Source organism: Suncus etruscus, chromosome 15 (genome assembly GCF_024139225.1).
Source record: "Suncus etruscus isolate mSunEtr1 chromosome 15, mSunEtr1.pri.cur, whole genome shotgun sequence".
In the NCBI taxonomy this organism is placed as follows: Eukaryota; Metazoa; Chordata; class Mammalia; order Eulipotyphla; family Soricidae; genus Suncus; species Suncus etruscus.
The window spans coordinates 86,083,079-86,095,818 of record NC_064862.1 but is presented as its reverse complement, the minus strand read 5'-3'; the positions used below and the strand labels follow the sequence as shown (position 1 = coordinate 86,095,818).

The following is a 12,740-nucleotide window of genomic DNA, read 5'->3' as shown; positions in this document are numbered from 1 at the left end:
GTATAACATTTTATGGTTTATTTCTTATAATAATTTTAGGTTAGTGGTTTTGTTGTCCTGCTGTTATTTTCCCAAACGATGCCCTTGCATATGGACAGAATTTTTGCTTAGGCGAATCCTATTTAAAAATATTGTAGGTTCAAGTCTACCAAATCCTTTCTTGATCTGGAGGTTAGCTCTAGCCGGCATGGGGTTTGGGGAGACCCCATATCTTAGGTCTTCTCCCTAACTTGGGTGTGCTGGGAGCCTTGATAGGCCCCCAGCCATCCCCTCCTCTGCCCCCGGCTTCCAGGCCTTCCCTGGGTGCCTCCCTCTGTTGCACAAAGGTTGTCACTGGCAATTTATACCAGTCTACATGTTCAAAACCGCGTGGGGGCTAGTGCCCCCGCACGTACAGTATATTCTAGGAGTATTCCCTATCCTTAAGTTATGTTTTGCGTATGCAGAATATTCATCTTGTATTCTGCCCTTTCGATCATCCCTACAAAGCTCATTTTTACTCCTTAACTCTCTCACCCCAACCATCAATAACACACATTATTCTTTTTACCTTCAGTACTGCACAATCCTAATCACAGACCAAAGCTATGCATTGGATCTAACAACCCCCAACTATTTCAAAAGACATAAAATGGACACGTATGTCTTTTGAATATTTTATGTGTTTTTTTCTCTGACAGCTATAAGTCTTACTAAATATTCTCTTATACAGTGACGATTCTAACCATGTTTTATCTTTTCTTCTCTTTGTGAGCTGTTCAATAAGGAATTTTGGTGAAAGAGTCCCTCAGTTTAATGCTTATGATTGAACTATGTCATGAGGATTGTTGGACTTGTTCTTATGGCCCCTATATGCCCCAATAACGCCACGTGGCATTGTTCCTTGTTTGCATAGGCACATTAAAATGGGTAAATACTATACATACAAAAATATCTTATCTAATAGAGATTGGAACACACAAATCTTGTAGTGCAATGGGACCTTACACCCTGAACATTGACATAATGACCTGGCACAGGCCTCAGAAGAATGGGCATTCTCCATTCACCCCTGAACCAGGGAAGCCATCCACGAAACATCCTAGTTTGTCTATAACATCACCTGCAAGCAATCCTCTACCAGGGAAGACCCCACCACTGCTCTGACATCGACCTGCTCAAAAGAGACTTCCCTTAACACTTAACAACAACGACGCCCTGCTTACAGGACAGGGCTCTCTGCATTGCCCTTCAATTGTGAAGTGAAACTAGAGGATGCTCCACATCCTGACTTCAATGAAGGATATGCAGAGTCCAGGATCTTTAATACAGAAACTTGATACTAACAACAGAGACTGTGTGAAAAATAAAAGTGTGTTGGCACTACAGACAATGTCTTGGATTGGACAAACTAGCTTGCCTGGAGCCTAGAGTTGGTCTTATGCCAGGAACCTTCAGGGGTAAGGTCTCCTTGTATTAGGCCAAGGTTTTTCCTTTCCATGTCCCTCATATTTTGGTGGGCCTATGCAAACAATATTTGCCACTCTAACACGGTTTTTACTGTGCTCTTTTGACTCTAATCCTTAATAAAACCCACTTAAACATTTGAGGTTAACTTAAACTAATATGCATGTGCATGGAAATGTAAAAAAATACTATGCCTTTAATGTTTAAGGAATTACACAAGTTTTATGGCTTTAGATTGATTTGTGTGCTGCTAAGAAATATTATAATATATTACAATCTGGGACTTGAGGGACAAAGTAATTGTGCATGGGTTCTGTTTTATTTATCTTAATGTTCTTTGGCTGAAAGTTCAAAGTTAAGATATCAGCAAGGGGACTTCTTCTGAGAATTCTGTTTATGGGTGATTGTCCTTCCACTGTAACTTTACCTTGTCCTATTTCTTTGCATCTTTGTTCTCATAATTAAAAATAAAAAATTAAAATTAATTAAAAAATATTGTAGGTTCAAAGGAGTTTTTATCCATTTTGGATGGAACTTCAATTTATTTATTTACACAGGAAAGTTCCCAGCCTGAAACATCTTGTTTTGGTTTTTGAAGTAAGTTCTATCACTAAGACATCGGCCATATTTCCCTGTACTTCGTACGTCACTTTTGGATCTTTCATGGACTTCTACATGGTCTCTATCTTTGGAAGAAGAACTTGATTTAAGCCCCGACACTCATTGGTCTTGAAGGAAAAAAGTTTGGAGTTTTCCCTATAAGGAGTTCTCTTTGTTTAAAAGTTTCCCCTTTTGAGTGCAACTTAGCTTTAAAACTCTTCATAAACTCTCAGTGACTCTGACTCTGGCTGTTACAAACCAGAGACAACAAAAGGCAAGCAATCGCAAGTGGAAAAGGCCTGACCCTGCTCAAGGGAAGGCCATAAGCTCTCAATTCACACATGGTCTGTTTTAAAAAGATTACTTCTAAGAGATTCCACTAAGCTAGCCACCACCACCACCACCACCCCATCCTTTAGGATAGGAATGCAACCCTAGATGTAATGTTTACCCTGCATGATAAAACACCTCTCTTAGGTTTTAATAATATGTAACCTCCCTTGGATTTTATAACACACTGTTAAGTTTTTTTTTGTTTTGTTTTGTTTTGTTTTTTTGTTTTTGGGCCACACCCGGCAGTACTCAGGGGTTACTCCTGGCTGTCTGCTCAGAAATAGCTCCTGGCAGGCACGGGGGACCATATGGGACACTGGGATTCGAACCAGCCACCTTTGGTCCTGGATCGGCTGCTTGCAAGGCAAAGGCCCGCTGTGCTATCTCTCCGGACCCCACACTGTTAAGTTTTATGGTCGTTTCTTTGTTGTGATAAATGTTCCTTTCTTCTGACTGAGTTAGGATGCCTGAGTTACTATGTTTTTTTAAGATCACAGCTGGTCTATGAGATAATACTGATGCTGTACCTTCCAAAGCAACCTTATACAAACTTGTCAAAATTGTGAGTCGTGGTCTCTTGCTTTTGGCGGGGACCCTGGCCAGTAAATAAACCACCTTTGCTGTTTGCATGGTCTTTGTCCTCTTTGAAACAGCTTAAGACATCGACTAGGAGATGGGGAGAAATTCCCGACCCTAACAGTCTTACATTGCAGATTTCTCCCCAGTGATCTTTGGGATGTATCTACCGTCTTCCAGGTAGGGACTCAAATCTGCACCCAAAAAATGTTCTTCCTTGCCATCCTGGGCATGACTTGAAAATAAACTGCCTCTCAGTTGCTCCTTGCATGTACCAAGCAGATATATGGGGCTCCATGAGACAATAACTCTTTATTTAGGAACAGTGAGCATAGCTCAATGATGGGGCGAGTAAGGAATGGTCTATAATTCTTTTACTCTTTCTCTGTTTAACAAGGTGTTAACAACAGCCCATGTCCTGGAGGAACTGAGTCACACAAAGTTCTGGCCCTGAAGAGAGATTCTGAGCCCTCAGCTTTTCAAACAGAATTGAGCAGAACCAAAGCAAGCACACTCTGTTTGTTTGTTTGTTTGTTTGTTTGTTTGTTTAAGCAGGGAATGCTCAAACACTGAATGTTGAATGACTCCTGCTGTGTGCAGTGGCCCAAAGCCACCAAAGAGATGCCAAGGGCTGCAAGGCTGCAGGCTGCAGAGGCCCAGTGCTACCAGGGTCTGCATTGGTGGTGTGAATCGAGCCTCTTCGCCCCTGAGACAGTTGACATGGACTGGCCAGTAGGTGTTAGAAAGTCCTGTGAGAATTTATCTGTCTCTTCTGTCTGTCTGTTTCTGTCTTTGTGTCCAGCGCTGGGGTGATATGTGGGGTTGATGCAACAGGAGCTCCTGTGGGTTTAACTCCCACTGAGAATTCCATCACTCTGTGTCTCTGTCTGTGTGTCTGTCGTTCTGTGGTTTCTCTAGCTTGTCTGGTCAGAACATGAAGAGAAATTCTAGGAAGAATGCCAACCCCCTTAGAATTGGTAGAATTTGGTTTGAATTCAGCAAAAATTGTGTGTTATGTTGGTTGGCCTTGTGTGTGTCTTTGTATAACTTGACTAGAAATAGGGCCGAGAGTAGTGCGGGAGGGAATTAAACTCAGGCTACTTTATAGAAGATGGGTGGGGATCACAGGGTATTTGGGGCCACACCTGTGATACTCAGGAGTTATTTACTCAGGGATCATTCCTGAGGGTTTCTGAGGATGGTTATTTTTATTCTCTCAATAATTCCATTACCATATTTCATTGTAAGAAGTAATTATTTCTTCCCAGTCAGGCTTGGAGATGAGTGGGAAAATGGGGACTATGGTGGAGGGAGCTTACACTGGTGTTTAATACAGAAATCTAGAAACAACTGTCTAGGAGCAACTTTGTAACCTACCATGTTTATAAAGTAAAAATAAAATATAAAATAAAAATAGGGCCCCAAGTAATAGCACAATGGTAGGATGCTTGCCTTGCACACGGCTGACCCAGGACGGACCTGGGTTCAATCCCTAGCATCCCATATGTTCCCCCAGCCAGGAGTGATTTTTGAGTGCATACCCTTGAGCATCACTGGTGTGGCTCCAAAACCAAATAATAATAATAATAATAATAATATTCAATAAAATTAAAATAAAATAAAAAGTAAAAAGTTAACATAAAATAATAAAGACAATAATAAACAATAAAATATAAATAAAATAAAATAAAAAATAAACAATAAAATACCTGGTTCCTTTTTAACCTAATGGTTTTGTTTTCTTTCTTTTTTTTTTTAGTTTTTGGTCATCACTGGCAGTGCTCAGGCATCAGCATCCTTCCAGCAACCTCAGGTGACCTTGTGTATAATGACCTCAAATGCAGAATGTCACCCAGGGAATAATCTAAACAAAGTTAAGGGTGAAATATGTCAAGTATCAATCTGTCTCTTCCAATGGTGAGCAGCTCTCTAGAAACCAGCTCCGTTCTATCTGAACTTGTCTGTTATCAGCTCCCGCAAATATTTGCTTCCCTGCTCCATCTAATTTATACCCACCACTGATAGCATCTTGTGAATAGAAATTTAAATTTTAATGATGCTGAGCTTTCACTGCTTTCCCTTTCTAGGAGGCCTATGGTCTGATAGGAAATGCTCACCTCACCACACCCCAAGTGTTTACTGCCTCCTGGGTTCTCTTGGCAAGTTTATGCTCCTGTGTTTTACATAGAAGTATCTGATCTTTCATTTTTAATTTAAATTTTTACTTTGAATTTTGTGCCACCCCAGACATAGCTTAGGGTTTATTCTTAGCTCTGTGCTCAGGGATCATTCCTGGTGGAGTTTAGGAAACCCGATGGGTGCCAGAGATGCACCTGGGTCAGGTGCATGCAGTGTGCTGAACTGACATTTTAAAAGGTTGAGTCTTCAGGCCAGGGAAGATAGTTGAGCAGGGAAGGGTGCTTGCCTCCTTGCACACAGTCTAATTGGGTTCAACCTCAACATCTCATAGAGTCACCTGAGCCTACCAGGAGTAAACCCTGAGCACCACTGGGTATGACTCAGAAACTACAACATAAAAATAAAAACCTGAGTATCTTTCTGCTTTTTTTATTTCATTTTTTTTCCTGGGGGTGAGGGAGGATTGGGGCTAAATCCAGCAATACTCAGGGCTTACTCCTGGCTCTGCATTCCGAAATCACTTTTGTCAGTGTTTAGGGGATGCCAGAGATCGAAGCTAGGTTGGCTACATGTAAAGGAAACACCCTGTCCTATTATTCTGTCCCTTGGTTTATTTCTTTTAGAGGAAACTAGCACCCCTCCCTTCTTTTTCTCTCCATTCTCACTCTTCCTTCTCCCATTTTTCCTCCCCTCTTCCTCTTTCCCTCCTCTCTCAAAGCTCTTTCCAGTAACACCCCACACTCTGCACCACCCATGACATTGTAAACTATCCCTCTCTCTAGAGTACTGGCCCTCACCCATGCTGATCTTGAAAAGTAGACATTTCCGGGTAGCTCAGAGGGCTGGACTGGGAAGCAGCCCAGTCTTGAACAGGAATAGGAGGCACCTCAAACCGAACTTCCTTTGGGAGTACTTCATTACTCCATGAACCCGCAATCTGAACCTTATTACCCTGGGTTTGAGCCTGCAGGACTCTGAGCATTGCGCCCCTGGTGGTAGAATGAGGAACTGCAACTTCCGGTAATGGCCCATATTCTGGGACTGGAGGGAACTAAGGAGGTGCCTAGAAGTAGATTTTGTTTTGGTTTTGGTTTTGGTTTTGGTTTGGTTTTGGGTCTCACCCTGCAGTGCTCAGGGGTTCCTCCTGGCTCCACGCTAAGAAATCACTCATGGCAGGCTCGGGGAACCATATGGGATTCGAACCACTGTCCTTTTGCATGCAAGGCAAATGCCCTACCTCCATGCTATCTCTCCAGCCCCAGAAGTAGCTTTTTTGTCCAGTCTGCAGGGAAGGGGATTTGCAAACTGAGCCCTGAAGTCTCCTCAGAGAAATAAGAGGTTGTGTGGCAGGGACCGAAGTCTCAGGCAGAGAATTTGACTCTACTCAAGTTTTATTCCCCTCCCCCACCCTTTACAGCTAGGGCAACCCCCACCTGCTTCCCTCTCTCCATTTCATCCCAAAGGAGAGAGGTTGGGCAGGATCATCAAGGCAGGATCACATGGCCCCAAGCACCCTGGGGCCTTCCCATCTGGCTCAAGTTGGTCCCCAGGACCACCAGTCCAGCTGGCCAGTTTGTGGGGAGCTGTCCACCCTTTCCGGGCCAGGCCTTGCTCAGCTAATACGTGGCCCCATGTGTCCATTGGCCTGATGCGTTGCTGCCCGGCTCCGAGGCCCATCAGAGGTTGAGATCACCCCTGGCCGGTGGGCCACCCCATTCTGCAAAGAAGGATTTTTCTTGACCACCTCGCTATCGCTCGAATTTGACTCTTCCGCATCACTGCGAACATCATTCATCTGCGGCACAAGAAAGAGAAAGGACAGAACTCAGGTAAAGGGGACCAAGGAAATCCCATAGGAGGGACAGCTGACCAGCCACACCCTCTACCCTTGCCCTCCCCACCTGGCTCTTTGTGGTGCAACTGGTGTCCCTGGTGCAACTCACCCTGCCTACATGATCCTTCATGGTGAAGCTATAGAGCCCCCCTAAACTGGTCCTGCCCACATGCCCTTATTGGCTATGCTCTAGAGCCCCACTTCTGCCATGGCCCAGCCTACCTCCCCCTTGGAGGCGAAGGTGATGAACATGCGCAGAATGAGGTAGAACCAGAAGACATGCAGGACTTGAAGCATCATCAGGAGCCCGTTGAAGAAGTAGTAGCCGAAGAAGGGCGTTCTGCCCACGATGGACTCGAAGTAGGTGGTGTACAGGATCCTACAGTCAGCGGTGGGGGACAAGCTTCACTACCGCCGCCCTCCTCCCTTTTGCCTCCTTCTGGGCATTTCTACCTTGCCAGGTGTCACCTTCATGCCAACAATGTCCATGGATCACTACTGACCCCTAGAGTGAAGTCGAGTGTTGCTTTCTTTGAGTCTTCAATGCCTGGCAATGTTCAGTCAGAGCTCACTCAGAAATCATTTCCAGTGGGCTGGGGGACCCCAAGGGGATGCTGAGGAGCAGCAAAGCAAGAGCCCTCCCACTATTCTACGGCTCCAGACCCTCCCTGCCTGTTTCTAGCCAACCAAGACCAAGAATAGTAGGTTGAGCCTTGGCTGGGCTGAAGGTTGGCAGTCAGGACTTTCACCAGTCAACCGAGCTAGTGCCCATCTTTGCCTTCTTGGCCAGGTGCCATGTTCCACGCCTTGGGCCAGAGTTCCAAGAGAGAAAGAGGCACCACCGGTGCCCGACCCCCTCGACCAGCCCATATCCCACTCTGCAAGGAAAAACTGACTCACTGGGTGGGGAAGATCACCAGACGCGTGCAGAAGAAGACGAAGGAGAAGGTATAGAAGAAAGCTCTGCACACTCTCTCATACCGCACGTAGTTGAACATCTTACAGGCCTGAGGAGGGCAACGGGGAGACATGTGCTCAGAGGGACAGGACAGAGCAGCCCAGGAGGTGATAGAGCTCTGGTTCAAGGCAAAAACATCACGGATGCAGGACCAGGGGAGTTTTGGGGAGAGGAACTAATCTTTCTGCACTGCCTACGATTGTTTAAAAATTAGGCTGTGAGGGGAGGAGACTTCATCAACTAGTAACCTAAAGGGGGCATGGCTTCATTAACGACTTTGCTCAAGGGTGGGGGGTGCTCAGAAACTAGTTTCCTAAAGGGGCAGGATGGCATAATCTAGTTAGCCTGAGAGGGGCGGAGCCTCATCTCCCAGGAAAGCTAAGGGGAGGAGCCTCATGTCAGTAGCCTTAGGGAGGTAGAGCCTCATCTCCGACACTGGCAAGAGCAGGTAGAATGGCTGGCAGCCCCCCGTGCCCACCTCCAGCAAGTAGTCGGAGCAGTCATGTAGAAGCAGCACCAGGGAGCCGATACGCAGCAGGTTGGAGCTGTAGGAGAAGACGATCAGAGTGATGGTGACGAAGTGGTGGGCCACCTGCTCCTTGAAGTCCTGCGGGAGATGGAGGGTCATGGCTGGACCCTGGATGGCCAGCGGCAGGGAGGGGCCATTCTGATCCCGCCAACTGGCTTTGAGAGCGTGGGGTGCGGCCACGCTTCTCTCCTGGGATAGGGCAGGGGCTGGCAAGTATGTAGCTGGCAGTGAAGTGGCCACTGGCCAGCCAGGCTCTCCACCTGGCCTCACTCACCTTGCGCTTGATGTCGAAAGGCAGCGTGATGAGCAGCGAGATGTAGAAACTCAGCTCCAGGAGGTACCAGCAGTACAGGGCGGGCTTCAGGGGCTGTGGTGGGGTGGAGCAGTTTAGCTCCGAAGCTCATGGCTCTGTGCGTGTATGTGTTTGTGTGTGTTGGGCTCAGCACCCCAGAATCCCAGTGAGAGCTGAAGGCATGAGCCCCCCATCTCTGGAGGTAATCAAGAGCACCTGAATGGCAGCTCCTGCTTCAAGTGTGCTGAGCCTGGCCCCTCTTCTGAGCAAGGGGAAAGCAAAATAGAGTGACAGACGGCACTGAGGTCCAATGACAGTGCTGAATAGACCGGAGATATCTCCACTGGCTATTACAAGAATCCCAACTCCGACCTCCAGCCTCCAGAACCTTCACCACTCACCAGGTTTGGGTAACTGTCCCAGCACATAATTGGTTTCCACAACCAGGATTCCTAGGAAAGGGGAGAAGGCACATGAATGGAGACCCACCTTCTGTTTCAAGTCTAGACCCAGCTCCTACTCAACCTATGGCATCCTGTTTCTTGATGTTTATGTTAGGTCCCAGCTACAGTATCCCCAGTTTATGGCCTGCAGGAGACTCTTTAAGATGCTTTGCAAGGGTACAGTCACCATGTGTTTCTTTTTCTTTCTTTCTTTCTTTCTTTCTTTCTTTCTTTCTTTCTTTCTTTCTTTCTTTCTTTCTTTCTTTCTTTCTTTCTTTCCTTCCTTCCTTCTTTCCTTCTTTCTTTCTTCTTTCTTCCTTTCTTTCTTTCCTTCTTTCTTCCTTCCTTCCTTTCCTTTTTTCCTTCCTTCCTTTCTCCCTTACCTTTCTTTTTTTCTCTTTCTGTAGTCGTACTCAGGCTATACTCCCAGCTCTACACCAAGGAATCACTCCTGGCAGTGCTCAGAGGGTTACTTTTGACTCTTTGCTCAGGGATCACTTTCTTGTGAGGCTCAGGGACCCCCCCTACATGTGCTGGAAACAAAACCAAGGTCTTCCCTCTAGAAAGCCAGTGCCTCCCCCCGTTTGTACTGTCCCTCCACCCCTCACTATACCCTTTTCTCTCTGACTTACAGCCTGCTTCTCAAGCCCGTCCCCCAATCTCGACTCCCCTTTCCCTCATCTCAGTAACACCAGAACACTCACGTGATACAGGATGAAAAAACCACCAATGGAAGAGCAAAGATAGAAGGTGAACCTCCAGCTGCACACATAGGGGTGGGGTGCATGTGAGAGAATGCCCACAGAAATAGCCCCCCAGATGCCTCCCCTGACAACCCTTTCCCAGCTCCCCCACCCTTTCCAGGGCTAACCTGGCCTCACAGAACTTCTTGCTCAGTGGGGGCCGGTCCTGGTTGCGGCGTCTACAGAACCAGCGCCAAGTCTGATGCTGTGTGAGCCCACATTGGGCAGCCAGAAGCGCCAACTGGGCCTGAAAGGGGGTCACGGGGTGAACCAGGGTGATGGGGTGACTCGGGGCCCCTGTCCCTGCTTTGGTCTGTAGATCCCCACATCCCGCTTCTAGTGTAGATGATCTTCTTATGAAGGTGGGTGTCAGGAGGTAAACACTCAGCCTCTTTCATGTTTTATTCGGAGGGTAGGATTGCTTACACCCAGTGATATTCTGCGCTGACTCCTGGCTTTACGCTCTGAATTCCTCTCCTGAAGGTGCTCAAGGGACGTTATGGGATGCCTAGATTCGAACCTAGGTTGGCCATGTGTAAGCCAAGTGCACTTCCCATTGCAATATCTTTCTGGCCCTTCACTCCTGGGCAAGTGAGTAGGATGGGGGGGGGGGCCTTCAGGGCTCCCAAGAAGAATCAGGTCTCACCCTGATTCTAGGAAGCAATTAGAGCTTGTCCCTGCTTTGCAGAACTGGGAATGGGAAAGAAAGGGAGACTAGAAGAGTCTCTAGAACTCAGGGTTTGGGGGTTCAAATCCAGTCCTTTCTACTGCTCAAACGATGTTGGGTACCAATCTAGGGATGCTAGACTCTGCCAACTGGGCAGCCATAGTGTAGATGGGAGTAAGGGGATCATAGAAGTAAGGGTACCTCCTCCTCACCCCACCTGTCCCAATATAGGCTCCTCGGCAATGGGGGCCATGATGGGGTCCCCAGCGAGTGGGGAATGGGCTGCTGGGAGGTGAGGCTGGGAGGCTCTGGGCTCGCACCTTCTTGGGTTTCGGTCCAGCTGTGATGAAGTGTCTCTCCAGCACAGGGATGGGCTTGGCTGGCCGCCGAAGCTGATCTTTCAACCCCAGCCACCGGCCGAGGGGCAGAGCAACAAATCTGGGGGTGCAGGGCAGATGGAGCAGGTGAAAGGAGGCTACATCTTGGGGAGGTTGCTTGTGGATACTCTATGCTGAGCAGAAAAGCTGCGTCAGGCATGGGACATGGGTGTAATTGATACGACTTGGGGATGACGCCAGAGCACAGTGGGCAGGGCCCTGTCCTTGCACTCAGCTGACCTGGGTTAGATCCCTAGCATCTCATAGGGTCCTCCCAAGCTCATCAGGAGTGATTCCTGAGTGCAGAGCCAGAGGAAAACCTTAGCAATGCCCATTGTGACCCAAAAGAAACAAAAGATTAACACAATACATGGGGTCCCTTTCAGCATAATCAGGGATGAGTGGTTCCCCATCGTCTGTCTTATGGCTTCTGGGCTGCCCAGCAGCAGACTGGGGCTCCCCCTTACATTCACCCCATTCCAGGGCAGAGACTCACAACAGCCAGGCCCTAGTCAGTCAGCACACCAGGGGGTGCCCCAGCCTGGGAGTTGAGCCCCAAGGTTCCAGGCCCTCATCATCCTTTGAGAACAGCACCCTATGGGACCTTATTTCAGACTCAGTGTTGATGGGGTCAGAAGGCACTGTTTTATTTTTGGAGAGGTGGGTGGGACTACAACCGGCATTTCTCTAGGCTTACTTCTGACTCTATGCTCAGGGATCACTCCTGGAGGGGCACAGAGGATTCTATGGGGTGCTGGGGATCGAACCTAGGTCGGTTGCATGCAACGCAAGTGCCTCCATATTGTACTGTCGCTCCAGGCCAGAATGTCAATTTTCAACAGCATCTGGGTCACAGGATGAAAGAGGAAGTCCCACAAGGTGGCCACCAGGAGGTTCTCGAGAAACTGACGCATATGGCACTGGCTCCAGAAAGGTAGAAGGGAAGACAGAATGTGCCAAAAGAATCCAGGGGTGTTAGGATGGGCAGGGTGGTAAGGGTCTGAACAGGGAGGAGGGGCAAAGTTGGATGTTAGGGCAAGGGCAAGGAGTCAGAGGCCAGGAAAGAGTAGAAGGACTGGTGTAGGTGATGGGGAACAATCTAGGGGGGACAGTGAATTCAGCAGGGGCAGTGGGAGTCCAGCCCATGGTGTGGGGTGAGCTGAGAGGCTTTTTTTTTTGGGTTTATTCCATGACCCGCCAGCCTCCAGAGGAGCCATCAGGATACATGCTCTGCGGAAGATACCCCAAGATCCTGAACTGCACCCCCCTATTCTGATCAAGCATCTGTCAAGTACCAGAAGGCAGAGCGGGGGACAGCTGAGGGCAGGAGGGAGGATGGAGAAGCAGCTCACTTCAGGTGTCACCCATGAAAGATAAACACACAAGACACAAACATGTATGTAGATACATGAACACAGATATACAGCACACACGCATACAATGCAACCACATTCATGATTGACTCACAGTACATACATGGGACACACATGCATACACATAAGTACAAAATACAGACACGTGGGGACTGGCTGCAGGACCCTGAGGGCGAACACTCACCTCTCAAAGACGAAGCGAAGGGCCAGCAGGGCGAGTGCCGTGGGCAGGGAGGCCAGCAGGTCCCGGGGGTGAGGATATATCTGGCCATCACGGTCCTCCAGGTCAGCCCATTTGACATCGGATGGAAGCCAGAGTGTCTCCCACCAGAACCATTCATTCAGGGTGGACCACATCCTGGGGAAAGGCTCTAGTGAGTGGGGGAACTCAGCAAAATGATCCTCCTGGAATCCCCAAATCTCAGGGATC

At 48.0% G+C, this 12,740-nt stretch overlaps 1 protein-coding gene across 1 annotated transcript in view; it reads right to left on the bottom strand.

The window, feature by feature from the left end:
• Positions 1–6,524: 6,524 nt before the first annotated feature.
• LOC126031201 (ceramide synthase 4-like) overlaps positions 6,525–12,740 on the bottom strand; it is a 28,756-nt gene continuing 22,540 nt past the window's right edge. The window contains exons 2-11 of the mRNA XM_049789488.1: positions 12,495–12,668; positions 10,881–10,998; positions 10,022–10,140; positions 9,855–9,912; positions 9,109–9,159; positions 8,690–8,782; positions 8,365–8,493; positions 7,829–7,935; positions 7,151–7,307; positions 6,525–6,889 (exon numbers count right to left, since the gene is read on the bottom strand). Coding sequence (XP_049645445.1) covers positions 6,707–6,889; positions 7,151–7,307; positions 7,829–7,935; positions 8,365–8,493; positions 8,690–8,782; positions 9,109–9,159; positions 9,855–9,912; positions 10,022–10,140; positions 10,881–10,998; positions 12,495–12,667 — 1,188 coding nt within the window. The 5' untranslated portion in view covers position 12,668 and the 3' untranslated portion in view covers positions 6,525–6,706. The remainder of the gene's footprint in view (positions 6,890–7,150; positions 7,308–7,828; positions 7,936–8,364; positions 8,494–8,689; positions 8,783–9,108; positions 9,160–9,854; positions 9,913–10,021; positions 10,141–10,880; positions 10,999–12,494; positions 12,669–12,740) is intronic.